At 37.9% G+C, this 22,793-nt stretch overlaps 1 protein-coding gene across 1 annotated transcript in view; it reads right to left on the bottom strand.

The window, feature by feature from the left end:
- Positions 1 to 16,796, bottom strand: part of JPH1 (junctophilin 1) — a 79,433-nt gene extending 62,637 nt beyond the window's left edge. The window contains exon 1 of the mRNA XM_009707517.1: positions 16,045 to 16,796. Coding sequence (XP_009705819.1) covers positions 16,045 to 16,772 — 728 coding nt within the window. The 5' untranslated portion in view covers positions 16,773 to 16,796. The remainder of the gene's footprint in view (positions 1 to 16,044) is intronic.
- Positions 16,797 to 22,793: the final 5,997 nt, after the last annotated feature.

The raw sequence follows: 22,793 nt of genomic DNA, 5'->3' as shown, positions 1-22,793 counted from the left end.
ATGGCTCCAGCACCCTCTTTTCCTCGGAAGCCTCTGTCGTATTGCACATGCAATAAGCCACCTAGCATTCCCTGCCCCTAGGTAAGCAGTACATGCACCTAGCCAGCCAAGTTTGGCACCACCACCCAGATAACCTTCCAGAAATATGCACTGAACAAGAAAAGCTGAGGAAAACAAATCATGCTTGATAAGAGGCTTTTATCTGGTTAATTAGTACACGGAGAATCTTTGCAATACAAAAGCAGCTGCACTGCAAAAAGGAATACGAAGTAGCAACCTGTATAATCAGCTATTTCCACTGCAAACCCATGTAATCTGTTAATAATTTTTCTCACATATTTGTAAATCCAGAAACCAGGTTCTCTAGTAGAGCAATAAAACACAAAACTGTATCCTCAGTTAAGCTTTTAAAAGCAAACCCCAGCGCTGATTACCAGAAATATGGACATCCTCCGCAAGTGGGCTGACCTATCTTCCTAGAATACATTCTGTCTGGCACCCTTACTCATATTGAGCTGTAACCATACTCAAATCTCAGAGATTTTTGGGACGGCATAGCGTTCAGCATGAGTAAGAGCAGACAGAATGTGACATACAGATTCATTACAGAAGCTTCATTGTTTGCAAACAGAGTGGACTAAATCCCAGAAAGTACTATTAGTTCCTTTGCAATTCACAAAGTAAGCCCAGAATTTTAGTTTTTCTGAGAATTATGAAGAGTGGACACCTAAGACAGCATACTAAGAACCTAAAGGTTTCCTTCAGGTAACTGCACTGTCTCTGTACTTGGTTATCCCTCATGGTCCAGCTGGGAACTTCCAGTATCTTGGCTTTGGCCTTTTAGCTGCCTGTGACGCTCACAAAACATGCAACTCGGGAAGAATGCAGTTCCATCAGTGGTATTCTGCTATTATGGAACCAGTGGAAGTTTTGCTGTTGATGCCAGGGTGGCCAATGCTTCATATTTCACCAACGGATTATGTGAAGAATAAATTAAAAACCTGCCAGGTTCAGCTCACACTTTTATCCTCCAAAGCTACAGGGTAAACAGACTATAAGCCACTTATCTGTTCTTTGATTAAAAATTAAAACTTTAGAAAGTGATGTTTTGTCTGCTCCTAAAGAGAGTAACATCACAGGAAGTATTTTAATAGGAAGGTAGACTTTTTAAAAACTCTTGACCAATTTTTTTTCCCTTTCATCTGCTGAGCAGCAAGCTGTACGCTCCTTTCCAGCTTCTCTTCATCTCAGAATTAGCCAAGTAACAGCAAGGATGAGCTGCTGATCAGAGCATGTGAAGTCAGCCCATTCCTTCAGGATGAAAGGTACAATAAAAAGCAGCAAAACAAACACCTTACATTGCTACCATAGTCCCATCATCATTTTCTGCATAGTTGACCTCTAGGATTAATAAAGTACACTTTAAGGTGTCCTTCAGAGTCATGAAAGGGCAGGTTATTTCAAATTATAATACGGAAGCATTTGAGTCTTTTCATGTTAAAATTCCACACAATTCTCTCCATTCTGACTGTAATTTTTAGATCAATTTAATAAGAAAAGAATTTTCTCATATTAATAATATTAATACACTCTTATGCATGACAAGGATCCCCCCTATTGAAACTCTCCTGCTTTCACTTAGAAATACCAGAATCCGAATCATGCCAATCTTTCCTTATTCTTGCTACTGATACGTCTTCCCCTTTAAAATGCTTGTGCTTGAACTCACTGCTTTATTCACTAGGTTCAACATAACGGTCTTATCTAAGTCGGCTTTTTTTAAAGTTGGTTTTTTTTTTAAAATCTGTGACTACTTTCTTTGGCATAACTATTAAGCCATGTTTCAGCAGTAGAAGGTCAGAAGAGACAGCCATAATGCCTTGATGTAATTCCTTCTACTGTCCAGCAGCAACCCCACCATCCACGGGCAGAGACTAGTTATTTCCTTTTGAGAAGAAAATAGAGACTTGAAGACTAGAAGTCTGTGATTTCTCTCCTGGTAAGTCACAGGGAAAAGAGAGAGAGAGAAAAAAAAAAAAATCCAACCTCGTTTATTCTTACCAGCACAGTGCTTTTGAAGATTATATTCTTGGATTTAAACAAAACAACAGAGTTCTAAACAACCCCCACAGGAAATAATCTTCTCATTGCTCCTGTTATTATTAGTGCACATATTTTGCTAACATTTGCACGCTGACAAGTACACTAGATTCCCCCATTTCAGTCATTTAAAACATATATAGTGAACAGGCCCCAGAGTCCGTACAACTTAAAAGATGAGATGGGACAGGTGGAGACAAATATCCCAGACAGAATGAAGTGAGAGGAAACAGAAGAGCAATAGTAAATTGTTCAATCAGAAACAAACAGTAGCAACTTTAGCTCTCTACTCGTACTGTACAAGACGCATGACTGCGGAGATAAACTCTGAGAAGGGTCTGAAAAAGGCACAAACTTCCCCCACTCACTTCTGAAGAACATCCTAGGTGAAAGCACAAAAAAACTTGCTGGGGAAAGTTTGAATCCTTTGCATATATGCTCCTCCAGAAGCAGTACATAAACAATACTAGCTTTACGATGATGCTGTATACAATGATAACCGCATTTTTTGGCACTGAATAAAGGGGGGAAAGGCCTAGTATTGTGCCTCTGTCTATAGGCATTGTTTCTGAGCATCACCCCAGAAGTTAACGGGCTATATCAGAGTATTGCAACAAAAGGTGCCCAATTACCTTTCAGGATGTTCTCATGCCCTTTAGCCAGCCGATTATACATAGAGTCTTTTCCCTTACATGCAAAGGGATTGCTCTGATGGCATCATTTCCTTTTTTCATGCATTCAGTTTTTTTCTTTCTTTTTGATTACAGCTACACAATAGAAAAACAAACAGCAGGAAAGGATGTAACTGCAGACTAAGGTGACACTTGGTTGACCTTAGGATACAAGCAGACTTGTCTTGTCACATTCCCAAAGAACAAAATCTTGCAGCCCTATCACGGGCAACCCGACCACAGGCAACAGTTCCATTGCAAGACAACAGGAACTTTTTGCCATGAAGAAATAAAAAAAAAAAAACAGCACTCTACGAAGTTATCTCATCACAATCATTTTTAATAAGCATTCCAGTCAATTATCTACACGTGTAAATTAAGCCTCTCTTTCTTTTTCATTCACCAGTGTGAAGAGAATTTGAGTTATAGCAGCAACTTACTACTAGTCCTGTTTATGCAGTCAAGTACTCAAATAGTGTACTGAGAGATAAATCACTTTAGATCTGTAAGATAAATTTAGAGAAAAATCTTGAAATTACAAAGATTTAATTAATCTAAGTGAAGATTAACAATTTCCCTCTTGTTCTCTCCTTACAGAGGTCTCTGCAATACATTAACCCTAGAAAATCCTTTATGTCAAATGATACAGAAAGTGCAGAAAAAAGACACCACTTATTTCTACAGCTGGTCATTGTGACCAAATCTTCTCTTCCATATGTAAAGAACTTTCTAGAAAAAAGACTCATCTTATTTCAGAGTACAATGGCCCTCAGCAGTGGATCTGATCTAAATTACTATTCATTAAAAAATACCTCCCTGCCAAAACAAACCCAGAGAAGACATCAGAAGTACTGCTTCAGAGTGACTAAAAAAAAAAGATTAATATATCATATTAAAGCAGCAGCATTTTCAAATTTTGAGACAATAGTTATCAGAAGCTTTCAGTAAATGCTACTTCTAATCTTCTGAATGAAAAATGATTTTAAAAAAGAGAGAGATATTTGAAAGAAGATCTGATGTAAACCAAAAACTTTTTTCACTTGCTGTGCTGCAAAATGCAGATTTCTAAAAAGCACCACAGCGTGAGACCAGCAGCCAACAGAAATTGGATGGTTACATAATTTGGTGGTTAAGCAAAGATATTTTTAGTGCTTTGCTAATCCATCTAATGCATTTCTTTCCAAGAGAAGAAAATGCATTACGCTGATAGCAATAACAGGGTCAAAACATGGGGTTATTGACAAGGAATTTACATTTTCCAGAAAATAAAAAAGTATCTGAAATTATTCCTAACGGTATCCATTCCTAAGCAAGGCTTATCAGTGACTGGGAATGGGTAACACTTGTACATAATAAATGAACAGAAGAGCTAAAACAGAGAAAGAGAACTTTCACAAAAACACTTTTTCATAATGCAAAACAAGCTGATGACACCTCAAGATAATCAAGCAAACAGAAAATTAAGTATGTAGGCAGTTTCCGAGTGGCATATGAAGTTTATGCTACATGGGAATCCTGAAGCAACTTCCACTTTTTCTGAAGAAAACAAAAAAAAAAAACCAAAAACCTCTCAAAAACCCAAAACAACAACTTTTTGGAGAATGGACAGTAAAGCAGCTATAAAAAGATACTAATATAATCTTATAATATCTCTAAAATTCAAGACTTCCATTTTTTCTCTGAGCTCCTTTTTACTGCACTGTTGCTGCATTAATGTTAAATGCTTAATATAATAAGTAATAAATTCTTGATATCTTATTTAAAATCTTTCACAGAAAAAAACGACTACAAAAACTAAGAAAAGGTGAGTTTAAAATGCTTACTATTGGGGATATCAACAGAATTTTGCTATTCATTTCCCCTTATATTCTACTTCATACTCATCTCGAAAGGAAGAAAACATATTTAAACAGAAAGAATGGGACTAGGAGGGGCAAAACACACCAAAAATATTTTTCTGAACAGCAAAGATTCTTGAAAAAAATAACTTGAGTTAAAACACTCCTTACTGTAATATGAAACAAATTACAGTGGACTTAACTGTTAAAAGGTCTTACTTAATCTACTTTAAAGTTTCATTTATTGATAGATGGAAATGTCAAAATTGCATACAAAATGCTTGTTTCCTCAGCTGACTTGCACCTAAGCAAGATCAATTTCCAACTCCCTTGAAACTTTTACTTGCAGAATGAGACAATTCAGTGTCAAGGAACAGAGGAAAAGATCACAGCATCTCAAAGATGCAAGCTAGTTTTACTAAGGAAAAGACATGAAACGGTTTCGGGGTCAGACAGATGATATCAAACGGTTTAAAGTTTAACAGTAAGTGTATAAAAGCAGATAATCCAAGAGGAAACTGTCACCATAATTCTGCAAAGTGAATTTCTATGCAAAACTAGAACTATTTTCTTGAATGGATTAAGCAGTGCCAGGTTATACATCCACTTGAATATGCATTTTCATATAGTGGCAAATTCATTCTCTTTTTCAGAGAAAAGTATCTTTTTAAGTATCAGATTAGATACACTGAAAGCAGAACAGAATTCCTTAAGTTGTCAGGGACCTTGAACAAGGAAGCAAGGTTTCTGAAGATTAAGCTGACTTTTCTCAGCCTGGCCTATGAAGACTTGGTCAAGATCTTGTTTGAACTCTCAACCAAAAATGCCTGCATTATTACAAATAGTTGATTAAATACGTTGTGAAATGGCAAATAAATGGAATGACTTTTGCTGTGGGGAAGCCATCTCACAGGTTTGGCCAGACCAAGGCTTGTACAACCCCTACTCAAACACCAGGGCACAGTTCACATTTCTGAGGTCTGTTTTCATACCGGTCCAAAACTTAATAGTGTTCCATATCAAAAGGATTCCAGTCTGGCTTTATCCTTGCTGGAAACAGCAAAAATCGAGGTGTACAACATTGTGTCAGAGATTTCTGATAGCTTACCTATCTGTACTGTATTCTGAGCTTCTTGAAACAGACATCAGCTCTTTCATGCTGTCCACTCACCTCCAAGGTCCACGGCCAAAGTTCATCATGTTATGCAGGGACTATATCTGTCAGCAGTTAATTCACAACTTAACTATTATACAGATCACAAGACCACTTCTATAGCTCTTTTAATTATCATAAGTGCAAGAAGCAGATGAATTCAAAACAAATACCCATTACATCTCAAAGTCAGAACTTAACAAGTGAATTGTTAAAAGCCATTTAGAGCATATTCTGATCAACTAAAATTTGAAGAAAACATCAAATCAAATTTAGCACAAACTTCTTAGTGAACTTATTCAGAACCATAATTTTGACTAATTGCTCTCTGCATTCATTGTCCACAGACCCAGCAAAGCTAAAAGCTAAATGTTATCTACTTTTCTAATCCTTCTGCTAACAAAGGTTCATCCCAGGAGCTCCACTAAGCAGTTTTTCCATCAGAAATGCATTGCAACTGTGCATATCACAGACACAGACTTTGACATGAAAATGCTCAGTGTCTCTTCTTCGTAACAAGTAGTAGTATAGCAAATTATATTTTTAATAAAGTTCAATTATGAACAAGTAATATGACTAGATTTTTTGCAGGCAATCTATATTTTGAGCATATAAATGATATACTAAGTTTTATTTGTCCCATTTCAGCCTTTAAACAAAACCCATTTCTGAAACAGGTATAAACTGCATTAGAAAAATAACCAGACTCTTCACTGACGTGGCATACCCTAACAAACATCACTTGGGATTGTAACACATCAGTATGATTTTTTTTCCTGATAATTCATTATCAATTGAGAATAGAAACCAATCAATATTCCTACCTGTATACTGTACCATTAAGAAACTCTGAATGCCTAGCAACATTAGAGCTCCCAACATGAGTTAGTTTATCACAAGGAATCTAGCCACCATGAGAAGAAAGGGAAAGCATCTGCACCAGAAACTATCAACTGTTACTTCAATAGATCTGTACAAATCATTTTTGAATATCAGAAAAGGTCACCAGCTTACCTATTCTGTTGATATTTATAGAACCAATAAATGCCATTCCCACCTTTGTTGCTAATCTTAATATCCAGAAACATGCTGTTCTCTGAAGCACAAAACAACGCTATGAGTGCTAATACATTTAAGAACATTCCAGGATGTGCATAATTGCTGGATTTTTAGTAAAACTGAAATTAAGTCCTTGGTCAAGGCATGTTAAGGTAAAGGCAGGACTCCAGACAGTAAACATAAGAAAAAGATGCCTAAATGCTTAAGGTGGTTCACCGCCACATCTGCACAAAGCATTCTGACAACTGGCATCTATTGACTCACACTCTTAACTTTCGGTTCCCTTAATTATTCCCAAAACTCACTTGGCAATATGTTCTTTGGCTTCAAGATATTCCTAAAATGCTTACACAATTGACATCATAAATTCCTGTAAATGACAGAGCTTAAAAAGTGAAGTTGGGCTGAATACACACACAGAGTCAGTTCCTACGAAGTCACTTCAGTTTAGTCGTAACTAAGATTTCTTGGTGTTACTTCTTCTCCCTATGGAAGTCAAGTTTCTAACCGTGAAGAGGTATGAAACCTTAGCTCCAAATAAGAGCAAATCAGGGCTATGATGCATGTCTGCATCTGCCAAAAGACAACCTCAACAGTGAAAAACCCTTGAGTCTTGCTTGTTTCCACGTTTGGATTTTAAGTCCTTTTGCGTAGCTGTAAGACTGACATAATCCAATACATTTATTTATGAAGTGGTCTACAAATTCAGAGAAAGAAAGATCTTTGAAATGGCTCAGCCCAAAACCAGAAAGCAAAGTAAAAGCAGCAGCAAAATGACCTTGCCCTCATTTTATACACGCCAGTAACGTAAGGCAAGCACAAAGTAGAGGTGCTGCATTATAGCAGTATGGTAACCAAACAAGCCTTAACAGCAGCCTACCAGATTCAGAATGGTAAGAGAAAAGAGAAATATATACCTTTCTTCTTAAACTTCTAGAACAAAAGAGCCAAGAACTTGCATTTAACTGACTTCTTATTAGCCTATTTAGACACCAATAAGGAAATCTCCGGCTTTCAAGTACAAAACAGTAATACCATCTTTTCCCATCAATCCCTGCTTTTAATGTAGTAGGACCAAAGTCTAGTATTCCTCATCAGAAACTCTTTGGAAACTAAGTGGAGGGAGTTAAAATTAAAAAAAAAAAAAAGCTAAGAAATGCTTAAGTGAATAAAAAATTAGTTCAGAAACAGAATATAATGGGATAGATTAAATGATTGCTTTTCCCAACTGAGAAGGTTCACCACTGGATATCCACAGGGCTCAGGGATGATAACCCATGATGTTCATTAATGTTGGGGAAAAGGTATGAACAGCTGAACTTGTGAACGTCAGCGTTACAGAAGAGAAGTCTGACGGATGACTGCAAAGAAGAGCTGCACAACACTCACTGATCACTCTTAAATGGCAAATGAAGTTCAATTTAAGCGTAAGAGTGATGTGCAAGGCAGAGCAATCCTAACTTTATTTATGAAGTGGTTTTGAGGTGACCTCAGCGATGAGCTCTTGGGAGACTACATCTATACAGCAGAACTGAGAAAACATCTAAAGAGGACAAGAATAATAATCAATAGGCTGTTTCAGATGTTAAACATTCACATGGGCTTGAGGGGAGACAAGCTCTTAAGGAGAAATCTGCTCCTGGACACTAGCCACAAAGAGACTGCACCTCTGCCTCCCCAGACGACGAGAGCAGAGAACTGTAGAATAAAGAAGCAGAAAACATAACAAAGTACAAATAGAGCAGTAACAAAAGGAAAACCATAGTGAGGTAAGCAAAAGAAAGCAAATCAGTGTGTGAAAATATGTACCAATGTCTACTAGATGTATAAAAATGTATTAATTGCCAGAAAAATGAACAGAAGTCATAATATGTATCACTGATCAATTAGTATTCAAACAAACAGCATTACTCATTGAACTACAGCAGTTTTCAGAAAATTAATCAGTTATTATTTGGGAAATATACAATTAGATTAGTGTAGGGGGCATTAAATAAATCATTTAAATGACTATTTTTCTGCTGTAGTCATTCACTGAAAGACATCCTACTCTGTAGAATACCAATCAACAATCTTACAGTTAGATCACAGCATGTTTTCTGATTTCTTTGAAGAAAGAAGCCGGAAAGGTTCTGTACTAATTGGTGTAGTCTTTGAGCCAAACATCAAATAAATTACTCATGCTCTTATTAGTACGACTACCTATATGTATGGAGTTGTACTAAATACAGTAGAAATATAAAGTATCTTTTTGTTTTTGAGAATATTTTTATAGCAATCAATAATGTAAGTCTAATGGCTTTACACTGTGGTTCTTATGTGACTAACCAGTAAAAATAACCCAGATTTTGGGTTTGGTTTTGTTTTTTAAATTGAGATTTATTTCCATCATAGAAACTCTCCTGAAAGGCAGTACAGACAGATGCTGTTTGTGGCTTAGCTTTCGAACAATTGTAATACAGATCAAAACAGATGCTGTGTAAAAACCAAGGCAAGAATCTGCATAACAGCTCATCTTCTTTGGCTACTAAAAAAAAAAATAAAAAATTAGTCTTTTGCTAGTGTATCTCAGTATCATAAAAAAAAAGCATTACTGTTTTCACATGTCTCTGCTGGGCTGCCACTGTAAAGATTCTTTCAGCTCCTAAATTAAGTATTCTGGAAACTGAGCAAAAAATCCTTACCCATCTGAATAAAGAAACATTTCAAAAATGTTTGTATATTAAAAAAATGTTTTCTTGGATGGTTATTTTAAAAGCAGTGGTGTAGTGTTGGGTCATTTATGTTCTTAAAGTAGAGAGTATTTTCAATCTTCCATTAGCAATCTCCTGATTTTAAACAAGTTAGAAAAGCAACTCGGGTAACAATTCTATGTCTAATACAAACACAAAGTAAGATCGGCTATACTCCAGAACTGCCTTTTTTTTAAAAAAAAAAATATATCCCTATTCAGACTTATGGCTGTAGGTAGGTGTATTTGGATAAGGTAATTCGACCAAAAAGTTAAATACTTGAGGCGTTCTTAAATTTCCAGCTAGAGGGATAGTACAGGAATAATTTTGCTTATTTTCAGCCATGCAATCTTACTGCATTAAATACTAAGAAATCAAATCTGTGTAGTGATGTTTATACAATTTGTGTATTTCAAACAGATGTATTATTCATTCCCCAGCAAACAACAGAGGAACAGTCCAAGACTATATTCTTTTACCAACGAGTTGTTTGTGAAATCTGAGTGAAAATGTGCCCCACTGAAGTTAGTGGTATAACTCCCACAGGATTCAAGGAACATATGGTTTCCTCTAAAGAATGCAGAATTAACATTAAAATTACTATCCATAGCAACTCAAGACTTATTTTAAGTTTCACCACAGCACTTTATTTGTTATCTTCAAATAGACTACATAGTAAAATGATTAAAACTGATTTTGTTTTAAACCTAAGGCAGCTCTTTGTACTAAAGCAAGCAGTCTTATATAAATACCTTTGGTATTTGTTGGATGCTATCCCTAAACACAATGTTCATATTTCAGCTATAATAAGTAAAGAATCTCAAAGACGTGTGAGGCGCTAGTCTTGCAAGTGTCCGGTTTAGTTTCTTGAGCAAAGCGAGATTGGTAGACTCAGCTAAATCCATCATGGAAAGCTGTGTGCAGTGCACATAATTCAGCTCCGTTTGGAATGATTGGCAGCTGCCATCTAATGTGGACACAAACTATACTACCACACGTATATAATTCCACCTCTCCCTAGAAATCACACTTTGCTCAGGTCAAGCCAAGAGCACTGGTCACACAAGGCAACGAACGCAACAAAGGAATCGGCTACTAAACCATTTATCGCTCCTTCCTGACAGTTCCACACACTCCACACAAATCCACCACATGCAGCACAGCACACTGAAACATATTCTGAACCAAGGCTATGGAAAATATAAGCACCAGTTTCTTATATAACAGCTGTACTGTGAACAGCGGACAACCGAGCTGTGCCGTTTGGAGGCAGGTGCTGCCCAGACACGTGAAGCCAAAGTTAAGTGCCCAGGCCAGGGCTCAGGGTCAATCAGAGCTCTCTAAATCATCCTCGGTGTCTAACACAACACAAACCAATTACTGGCTCCAGGAGGCCACTACGGCAGCGAGGGAGAGCAGGGACCCAAGAAAGTCCAGGCTGTGGTATCGGGCTCACTCGCAAACAAAATCAAAATTGTTCTACTGTGTATCTGCCACCAAGTCAATCCTCCTGCACCTTCCTCCTGTGGGCCCCTCCACCAACTCGAAGCTCCTTCGCAGCCGGGGAGAACAAAGCAGGCTGCTCATGACACAGGATCACAAACAGAGTAGTTTCTATTAAAAAATAAAGGCTGAAACTAAGCCATAGCATCTGTGGACTTGGACGCAAACATGTTAAAAATAAAATGGAGTCATCTAAAAAAGCTACTCTGAAAAAGAAATCGCTGCAGAAAAGACACCAGTTAATCCCCCTTCAGCACACCCCTTAAAAGGTCTCCCTGACTAGAGGCTTGCTGGTCACTCCTATCTGAGCACAGCCAGCTCATTAACAAGGAGAAACTCTTCTACCTTATTAGTTGCAACATATTAATTTTACTGTTATCTTGATCTCAGGTCTTTACACAGTCGTTTGCCAGTTCCTTTCCGTTTGTTGGGCGCTGCCATTTTCCCAGACTGCAAGGTCTCTAGACAGAGTAATTTGTGTGTGCAGTGCCTAACACAAAGGCATCATTATCCTTCACCCAACCTCAGGTGCTCATGTAATGAAAACCCATTACAATATTGCTTTTAAGGTGGTCAAAAGTTCTCACAGGATACTATGAAAGTACGTCTTACTTAAAACTCACAACTTTAAGAGCAATTAAAAGTATTTAGCTTCTGTGGAAGAGAGAATAAAAAAGAAGATACAATTCTTTAACCTCCTTGTTTTATGATCTGAAAGATCAATTAAGTATAACGAAAATATCAACAAGGAAACATTTTTTCTTTTCCTTTCTTTCTCCCTTTTTCTCCACACACTATCTTCTGATTCATATTTCTTATTCTTAGTGTACTTTTACCTTGTCCCTCTGTGTCGCTGTAAAGTTTTTTTCCTCAGAGAGTCATCACTTAAAGAAGAATTTCTAGTTGAGCATCAGCTAGAAAAAATCTGAAGGGAGGGGGAAGAAAAAAAAAAAAAAGGCCTGGCTCCAAGAGCTCAATTCTGAACCCGCAATATCGACTTTTCTAGAAAGAATCTGGTACATGAAGGCTTGTATGTAAACAATCACCATTCCTTCTGCTTCCACTGCTACATGTTTACTTACAGGACCAATACATTTAAAAACATCAGATGATACTATTAGAAGGTAAGTTCATGTTCAAACTCCAAAAATTAATTCCAGAAATGTTAGTTCATACCATGGTAAGTATTGATGAAGGCAAAGTTAACATAATACACTAGATAGCTCCTCTAATGAGAACTTAAGTGATTTTCATATTAGGAAAGAAGAGCTCTAATGTAATTCCAGTTCAAACTGAACTGCAGGTATCTCCTTTGAATAAGACACACAACAGCAATGAAAAGGAAGTTCAAAATCCCCCCAGTGATGATTATTTAATATCCTCAAAACAAGTTTCTATTTGATTCTTGGTTGAATGGATATTTGGGGCTTTTTAACATCTTCCAAAGGTAGATCTTCCATCATTTGAAGCATTTCACATGTGCTTGAAATAACATAGAAAAAAAAAATCTATTAAATATTTCTGGAAGGCAGCCTTTCCTTTTAGATACCAAGACCCCAAAAAGGCATCTAGAGTAAACCTGACTGCTTTTAGCACAAATGGGTTAAAGATGAATTTGAACTAATTACTGCCTATAATAATGACTTACCAAAAAAAAAAAAAGCCTTTCAATATTTTAAAAGGGAAAAATATTGAGCATACTTCTGAAATTCCTCCAATTCTGGGATTTTTACATTTACACCTTAATATTTCGTCTTAAATATAGCTAGTAAAACTATAATACACAAACAAAACTGTTAAGCTGTGCTATTATTTTAACAGCATTTTTATTCATTGCTGATTTATAACCTGTTTCAGGTACAGATCTATGTAGCAGAGGCTGGGAAATCTTTCCCTGACACAGCAGCTTTCTATGTATTACACGATTTTGTGATCTGGTATCTTTTGAGAAATGCTGCTACTGTATCTAAAACACCTCAGCACAAATGCCTCAAAAACCCAAAGGCTGAGTCAGGAGAGCCAATGTGAACAAATTCAGGTTCAGAGAAGCACTATTTACTCCAACTTTTAGATTTTCCTTTGTACACCAAACTGTCATTTTATCTAAAGGAAGAATACATAGATTATTAAGGAGGACTTTTAGACACAAAAAGACATCAGGAATATAAAGCAAAACAGTGGTTGGTCTTGTTGACGACTGCGTGGACATCTGTCACAGGTCAAACGACTAGCCAAACCTGTCATGACCAGCAGGGAGCTATGAAGAGGAGTATGGTCTGGTGTCATTTGGCTGAGCAAACATTTTGGGAATAAACAATACAGGAAGCACAGCATACAGCTCAAAGCCATGTTGAAAAGGAAGGTATCCGGCTGAGAGTCAGGGCTTCTAGCTCTTTGGAAGGGAAACCTGGACATTTGATGGTTTTTGGGGTGAGAAAAGGTTTATTTGGAGAGTTTGTCCACTAATGGAATGTAAATCTACAGTACGCACACATTGCTGGTGGGATCTGCCAGGTCTGAAACACAGCAGGTTTGAGAGGCCAGTGCGTGGCGAGGTTATGCCACATGGGCAGAACCACCTTTGTATTACACATTAGAGAAACAAAAAAAGGCACTCCTGGAGTTTTTTGTGTAGTAGCAATCATTAGGAAACGGTCAAGACCACCACCCTCACATTCATCTAAGACATCGCAGGAACACTACTGTCTGAAGGATTAATACATTATTAATATAGCAGTTTGGTAAAAAAGCAGTCACAAACCAATACCGGTCCTCAAGTCTTGGTAGGACAGAAGCAAGTTCTCTCATCCTGAAACCGTACCAATCCACTCAGCCTAGAATTTAGCAACTTTTGGAAGTGGGAGTTTCTTCCTCAATGCTCTTCTAGAATCTCTTCCAGATGATCCGGCTGTTAGACGGTCAGCACTACTGACTCTGTCAGTATGACAGTCCCTTAGTTCACATAATGCCATGGCCTCGCTCCCACTGGTTGATACTAAAGGCAATTTGGAGAACTTGAGAGACGGGAAGGGTTGCGTCATCCTTATTAGGCGAGTCCAATACACGCTCACAAGGGACGTTAATATAATCTTTATGCCTGATGTTGCCTGACTAGGTGTCAGGTCTCTGCCTTTGACTTGATAACAACACAGCTGGTGCAAAGGCTACTAAAAGAGAGGAAACCTCAATCTGCGATCTTGCTATTCAAACTGGTAGTCATGGGACTGTTTCAGAGATATTCTCAGCTGAGAAACCAAAGGAATAGCCCATGGTCACAGTTGCGCTACAACTAATGCCTTCTGTTGTTGCACTTTCTAAAACATCTCTTCAAGAAATAAACATTGTTGTCATGGACTGTTCCAAAAGAAGTAACTTGAACTCTGTCCTTCACCTAAAACTGAAGGGAAGGAACAGCAAACAAAACACTTCAGAGACATATCCCTTCTTAAAGAGGAAGTGCATAGACTGTCTTGTAACCTAATGGTCTCAGACTACAGCTTTTTAACAGCTTTATATGGACTCAAAGTGGCAACTCTCACTCAATTTTTTCAGAACTAGGGCTTATTACGTACTGGCAGAACACGAATGGGATCCAGTAATTTCTTAGAGTTAGCTATTACCGATTGGCTTTGCTATATGGTATGCTGTCATGCAATGCCTTGCATATATTTATAGAAGTAATTGAGTGTATGCTACCCTCTAGTTTCTTAGGCAATCAGTGGTCAGAAAGGTTCTTTAATAGTGTGCTAAATTCTTCATGTTTGTGTCTCTGCTACTTTAGGCTAAGAGCCGTCCATGTATTCAAGCTTTCTCACTCAGGCAGTTTTCAGTCTTATCTGTATTCTTTATGACTGTCAGGAAAAGGATAGTCACTGAGCACACACTAGTGACCACACTAAATCAGGAGTCAGTTGTTCAGCCCTAAGTGTAATGTGACATCCTCCTTCTAAAATAGCATGAAGATTTTCTTTCATGCACATTTCTGGGCTCTTTTTTTGGTCCACAGCATATTTCAAGAAAAGCCTGCCTGAGGAAACAAACTAAAACCAACAACCAAGAAACTGCCACAGAAACTTATTGGAAGGCATTAAAAGTTAAATAGCTTTTTAAAGAGCTCTCAGACTTAATAGTAAAACCTCTGATCTACACTGATTTAATTTGTAACAATTCTATTTCAGACAACTTTGCTTGGTTGTTGGTTGGAAGTTCAAAGTGAACAGTTTTTTTTTCGCACTACTACTACCCATACACTTCTCTCATCTCAAACACTTGACAGGGGGCGGGGAGAAGACAACCACCACTATTTGAAGTGGTGGTCCTAGGATCCAGACGAATTCAGACTGCAGGAGAAACATGCTCCAAAACTGAAGAGTCCTCATACAGGACTCTTTTGGCAGATACTGCCCTGGCAACCAAATCAACAGCCTCTAAACACAAGAGTCTCCAGCATTGTTCTTAGACTGTTCATACCACAGTCTCTCAGATAAACAGATGCACCTTAAGATGCTCAATGTCAAACTGGCAGCTGCAGTGAGTCTCAGACATTACCCAAAAAGTCATCAGCACAATAAGCCTAACTGGAGCATGCTTATGGGAAGGTATTTAATCTTCACCTCACATCCCCCGAATCATTCTCTCTGTTTCCTCACTAGTTTCATTTTCCAAACAGGTTTAAAGGCATAATGCAGCAGCCCCTGAGTGAAAGCAGAAATGTGTAAGAATGGAAATTTACTTTCACAGTATATTAATGGAACATACACAAACACCGTTACTCAAGTGAGTTGAAGTTCTAAGTTTCATATGTGTAATGCCACTAAAGTCCATGGAGTTACACATGTGAAACTGGACGGTGAACAAGCACTCACTAAAGACAACATTTTCAGCCTTGCGCTTTTGAGTCTGTTGTCAACAATAAGAGCTCACATACTGTAACACTTTTTTGTTTCTGAAAATTCAGTGATGAACAGATATATTTGGTGATAACATACCTTGAAGTTGCAATTTCCACTTTGGTTCTTGCCATGGCAGCTGCTCGCTGTGCACCCTCTATTGCTCTATCCACCTTTTCTCTAGTTTTTGTGTTTCGTATTGGTATAAGTTGCTTTCTTATTCCACGGACCAAAACGTTATTTTTATACTTTCCCTCTTCTTTGGTGCCATCTGGAAACATGGTACATCCATACCCGTGCCTCCTGTTGTTTAGCCATTCTCCTTCATATTTCATACCATTTGAACGCTCACTAATACCAAAACCACTGCGCTTGTCATTCTTCCATTCACCCATATAGGTTTCTGTAGTGGTGGCATCAACATGGTCTTCCACAGGGCAATAATCACAGTCACCGTCTCCAAAACTAATCGTAGAGTTGGCATCGCTAGAACTAATTCTGCTCATAGCAGCATCGCTCCTGACGGAGCTCCGTTTGCTAGATATCGATGACCTAGATTCAGATTTTCGAAGTTTTATACTACCAAGAAGGGATCCTCTTCTGAATAAGCCTCCTTTTTTCTTAATGCCCATGGCTTCTGGATCACTGTGAAAATTGAGCACAAAACCTCCTCTTGTTCCAGCCGGACTGTCTGAAGTGATGTCATGCAGAACAGTGCCGTTGCTCTGCTCACTTCGAAGTGAAGCTAGAGACGTTCGGAGGGGCGAACAGATCACAGTTGCCATGCCATAGGGTACACTCTGACGTACACCATATCCATGTCGCATCCCTCCTGTCCATTGCCCCTGGTAGGTACCTTTTAAAGTAATAAGGAGAAATTCAATTTAGGAAGCAGTAGAAGACCTAGCACGCTACATCCAGTATGCTACAGGCAATAAAATGTCATCAGCTCTGGTTTTGCTAAGAAGACATGTAGAAAAATCACAACACATGACACAACAGATAAACTGCTTTTGTTACTTGTTTTTCTTATATTTTTCTGCCTAACAAATCCTTCACATTCCCAGCTGAAGTAATTTATTTTGGCAACTAAGATACAGTAGCCATAATCATAAGCATTTTTTGAATGGATCTGTCCAGGAGGAAAACAAAAAAAAAACCTCAAGAGAAATTTGTAAAGCAGGACTCCCTCAACATTTTTTTTAAGGTGGTCAGACAGGGAGGTGGTCAGAAGAAGCAGAGCCACATTATATGTGGTCAGCTGAGGAGGGAGACAGGGATGGAGGGAACGGAGGGAGCAGGACACTCATGGCTCTTGCCTCGAGCTGCTCACAGAAAGAGCAAGTAGGAGTAGTAAACGTCCCATGATCCTGGGTTGAAGGTGACTACAGACTTCTTGTCAGGACATATTTGACAATCCACTAAACTGTCTTGTCTTCAGATGGGCCTTTGGATCCGCTGTTGTAAACCTCTACTGTAAAATTAAATATTTTCAAGTTTTTGCATGTACCGGAATGGAAGAACAAAACCTCGCTGTACCTTACTCTTTGTGAACTCTTGATATCAATGCTTTTTGGCATCCCAAGTATCGTAAACGTGGCACTGCAATCTGCATTATGTTGCGACAGAAAGATCAGAAACATGAATCCTTCAGCGCTTTTTTTGCCTGTCATTTGTTCTGCAGTACGTAATAAAGACAAGGCAGTAATAAACAGAATATTGACACCATTCTACCATAAACACATGTCATTGTCGCAATCATAACTATTTTTTTAATTTCTTTTAAATAGCAATATAAGGAAGAGCAACGTGGTATTTGATATGAGAAGTCATGGATATCCATGCAAACCCAGTGTTATCAGATTACTACTGCAGACACTTTTTTTTCTTGTATTCTCAAAAGGTATTTTCATTTTGATGAGATACATAGTCCAGTGTCTCATCTCTGAAAGCCATTTATTTATCCCAGAGCTTCCAAAGGAAGGTGCCAGGAACCCCACAACTGGCAAATACAGGATAATTTGCTTTCTAAGATCATTTCACTCTAATTCCCGTTAAACTGCTTTAAGCTCCTCAAAATGAAGTCTCTCGCCCACCTAGTGCTGTTTCTTTTTTTTTAAAAAAGCTATTTTGAGTCTGAATATCCTTACAGAGAGATGAATAAGCAATCTTTAAAATACCTTTCTTTGATTTTTATCTGCTTTAATTGGAGCACTTATTAAAAATTATTCTTCAGAGAACTAAATATCAAATGTCAAATTCAGTGACTGACTACTTTTCTGTGAAAATATTTGTGAAATACCTGCAGGTTTAGATGTAGCGCAAAGCTTCATTTGCTTTCAGATTCGATCTCCTTTGTATAAGCATACTATTTTGGCTGTGTACATGTTAATTATCTATCAATTACTGCTTTACTGTATTACCTCTTCTGCCAAGTTATATTTCAATGTTAACATGCAATTACCTTTGCCAAGTCCACTTTCTTTATTATATAATACTAGATAAGTTCCACAACAACTATTTTGTGTTGGTAGAAAATTCTACCAAGCAGAAGGTTTTTGTTTTAACAGATGGCTGCTGACACAAACAAACAACTTTCTTGGTTTCTTTCTCATTCTCTGTATCCTGGATACCTACTGCTGCACTGGTTGTAAGGGTGCTGAATCTAGAAACATGATTATTTTAAAAAACTCAGCATATGGAGAAGAACAAATAGAAACATGAGCACAAAGCACTGGTATGACGTATTCTGCAAATACTGCAAAAATATAGCCACGTTGTAATTTTTTTTCTTTATTAAGCAGACATCTCCCAGAAGTATATTAAGATTTTATGGGGATAAAAGACTACATTTTGGCCATAATTGTAGCTGGGATGCCTCTAGTATCGCAATGATATGCTGGAGCTAAGAATCTGGCTACTTATACTTGCTTCTACACACAACAATCTGCCTAACATTCTGCACCAGTTAATTTCATTTAAAAATAAAAAATCTAATTCTAATTTTGATTATACCACAATATTACATTAGAGCAGCAACTCATAATTATGGGTCTCCATGTTGCTATTTGAGTGTCAGATTCAAAGCAGAATCAACTTATTTCAGTATGGAATTTTATAAAAGTACAAAAGGTCAGCCTTTTTTCTTACTGATATTTTAATTAACACACATAGAAAGCTCAAAAATACCTAATTCATCTAGGACTTGTATTTTTCGTTAGTCTGTAGAAAGAAGTGGAAGTCGTCGCTGTTGCCCATAAGGACATTAAAACAAGGACAATTGACGTGCTGCTATTTACTTGCCCGATTTCCCTTTCTACTGGGCAAATAAAATCAATGCCAGCTTCTTCTAAAGAGAAAATAGTCAATGAGGAAACGGAAGATTTAGACTGAATTGGTCCTTAGAAGGTACCAAAGATATTCAGTTAGAATTCTGCGCAGTCTTGCAGGTTAACAACTATCTCTTCTATCATTACAAATCCACTAAGGCAAAGGCTTCTGATACTAGTGCTAGAAAGCTGACTTGTTTTCCTTTAAAATATAATGGAAAAATCAAGGAAAAGTATTTTAATGGCATATGGAGGGCAGTGTCCAGAATGCAGATACAAGAGATCCATACAGTAATTTGACTGACAATATCAGATTCTAACTGTATAGTCTTCTTCAACAAAAGAAATTTTAGAAAATTTTAAATGAGCAAGATAAGGTATGTTACTATTGCAATATAATTAAATACTACAGCATATGACACAAGACATGACAAAAAAGCTTTTCTGATATCTGAAGATATAAATCTATGTAATATTTCTCTCTCTCTCTCTCAACATAAATATGAATGATAGATCAACAAGCACACCTTACCCTGCTTCACCTTATACTACAGTTGATGGTTGAAAGCAGTTCCTATGAGGGTCAACCGTTAAAATTTTAATTAACACTGTAATTACCAAGCTAATCTAAAACAATGACACTGTTTAGTATTAACGCTTGGTATCCTCTGTAACTGAAGAAACATTCAGCCACGACTTCTACTGACCATCCATCTGGTATTTAATTGGTTCCCTTGAAAAGCTGTTCATATTTTGAGCCTGAGAATTATCAGAAAGTCTATTTTTCTTTTTGTTTTTGTTGGAAAGTTGCCGTAAGGTATAATTTCATAACCTGTCTCCTTAGAGTTACCTTGTGCCATCCCTCCCCAAACCCCCTTGGTGTATCTTACAGTTGTAAATGTCATTGCCTGCTTGCGGCTAAAATTTAAAACTACGCTGTGTGAAAAAAACTGAGGCCAAGGGCCTGTTTAACTACTTCACTTGCTGTTATCTGCTGTGGTTTAACAAATTTGTTGTTACATCAAGATTTTTGCATGCTTTTCAGACCCAAATGTTAGATAAGCATACATCTAGAAAGAAGACTACTTAGAACATATCTTTGCTTAGGATGCATTTGCCGCTGACCTCTGTGGAACAACAACGCACAACCTTACAGCGAGATGCCTGTTACTACTATCACGGTCCTGCCAACAAACTGCTAAGCAATTTACACGTACTGAAGTTGGAAATCAGGCCTTAGGTCCTCCATAAGAGAAAGCTCAGGTAGGCTTGCAGATTCACACAGATTCAACAAAACCTAGGGAGCCTAAAGGAGGCACAGAAGCCCAGATTGCCGTAGGAAACAACCTGATGGGCCACTTGGAAGGGCCAGCATAAGCACATGCAATGAATGGAGGATCATGGCTTATAATTCAGAGTGTTTTCCTCAGAGATTTGACTGAGTGACAATTTTAAGCATTTAAACACAGCATGACATGTATTACTCACGTCGTGCAAAGTGGTATGTGCAGAAACACTCAGGAAGACTGTCAATGCTTATGTTCCTTTTCCTTCCCTCATCTACACCTCCTAATACCACCAATGCATTTTAAAACACCATATTGGGGAAATAAAAAAAAAGCAGCAGCAGAGAGGTCTGGATTTTAGGGAGTGTGAAAACAAATTGGCATAGTCCAAACAGTTATTTTTCTATGCCAGTATTCTCAGGTCATAATAAAGGAAGGGTATGTTAAAGACACATACGTAAATCTGCTTTCCTTGTAAAAATATTTCAGACATTCTTCTGGTGTACAAATACAGCTATTGTTCCCAGAGCACGAAAACAAAAACACATCTGCAAACATCTATGACGTACCGCTTTGCTTCATTCATGAGTACTTTCATTAAAATCCATCGGACTTCACACCCTCTGTTCATATGAACTGCAGCACGTAAAAGACTGAGGCCATGGTAACAGATTTCAGTTAACAGGACCAAAAATCCCACAGTGTAAACTGCACACTTCATATGCTGTTTTGGACAAAAGATTTCCTGCAGGGTCTAAGTCTAAAAATCTAGAGAGTTTACCTCCAATTTTCAATGTTCTATTGAGATTTAAGAAATTCCACAAGAAGCCCAAAGGAAAAGCTAAAAGGAACTTTAGCTTGAGAAAAATCACTCCTGGAAGATTTACTGGAATGGCAATTTACTTTTCTGGAAGGAAATAAAAAAAAAAAAAAAAAAAAAAAAGATGGCCACTGCAAATTCAGCTATTCTTCATCTTCCAGTTTACTAAAAACAAATATAATAAAAATTGAAAAGTCTATTGTGTGGTGAAACTGAAACTAAAATTCTGATCTCTTTCACACTTTGGGTTTTTTTGTTTGTTTGTTTTCTGTTGTTTGGTTGGTTTTGGGTTTTTTTTTAAATCCCGAAACACGTATCTCGGCTGACTTTGAGCGTCAGAACTTTCCACACCAGGAAACAATTTTCAGAGACCTACAAATACGTATAAACATGGGGATTAAAAGATACAAAACCCACAGTACATTTCATTTTCTGAAGGAAATGAATCTTGCCCAACTTGCTATAGTTTGTATTTTGGAAAGAAAAAAAAAAAAAAAGATCCCAACTGTAAACATTTCTTCTTTTGCTTAATACAAAAATACCTATTCTCTGACATGATCCTGAAAGTTTGACCACAAATTTCTTATCAAAACTGCTTGAAGAAACCAGCAACAGCATCAATTAAGAGATCTGATACATGGGTTAGTCCTTTAGTCGCACCATGTGAACGTGACCTCCCATTTTGGTAAATTCTATTTCTTGCATGTTTACCTAAGCACGTTGCCCAAAGCTGAAGCGAGCCGCATTTCTGTAAAAACACCCAACAACTCCCTAGCCCTAAAACTGAGACGAGTTTTACCCCTGTTACAATGGAACAAACTCTGCAGAAGTTGCAGGTGGCATTTCCTCTGATGCCAATGACATTACAGCAGCAAAGGGTGAATTAAAGAATCAAGTTTATTTGTTGGGCAGAACATGAAATGACTGAGGTACAAGAACTGTTACTGACCATTCAAATAATCTCCAGTCCTAAGTGACCGTATCGAACCTTGATTTCTTGACCGCTCCTAACTTCAACAGGAGGGCAGGCTGCCCCGTCCTCTCCACATGCTTACCGGGAGCTCACCCCTAGAAACATTTGCTTTTTCCTGGTGAAGGCTGTGAGAAGCAGGCCTGTGTAACTTCACAACACAGCCTGCACTTCGAGCAGCATGTTTAAAACTATACCATATTTCAATAAAATATGAGTTATGACAGGAGGGTCGACCCACGTTTCAATGATTTTACGCAAGCTGCGTACCCGCTTCGTTACCTTCAGCGTCCTGTTGACAAGCCCAGTGTACTGGGCGTATAAAGCTACCCCTGCTAGCACAGTAACACGGCACAAGGGCTCGCTTATCAAGTTCTCGCCGTTTCACCACGAAAAGGGTGTAAAGGGAGCGAGGCGCCGAGCTCGCTTGTCCGCTTGCTCTC

This window comes from Cariama cristata, unplaced genomic scaffold (genome assembly GCF_000690535.1).
Source record: "Cariama cristata isolate BGI_N322 unplaced genomic scaffold, ASM69053v1 scaffold12639, whole genome shotgun sequence".
Classification (NCBI taxonomy): Eukaryota; Metazoa; Chordata; class Aves; order Cariamiformes; family Cariamidae; genus Cariama; species Cariama cristata.
This window is presented reverse-complemented; position numbering and strand designations above follow the sequence as displayed.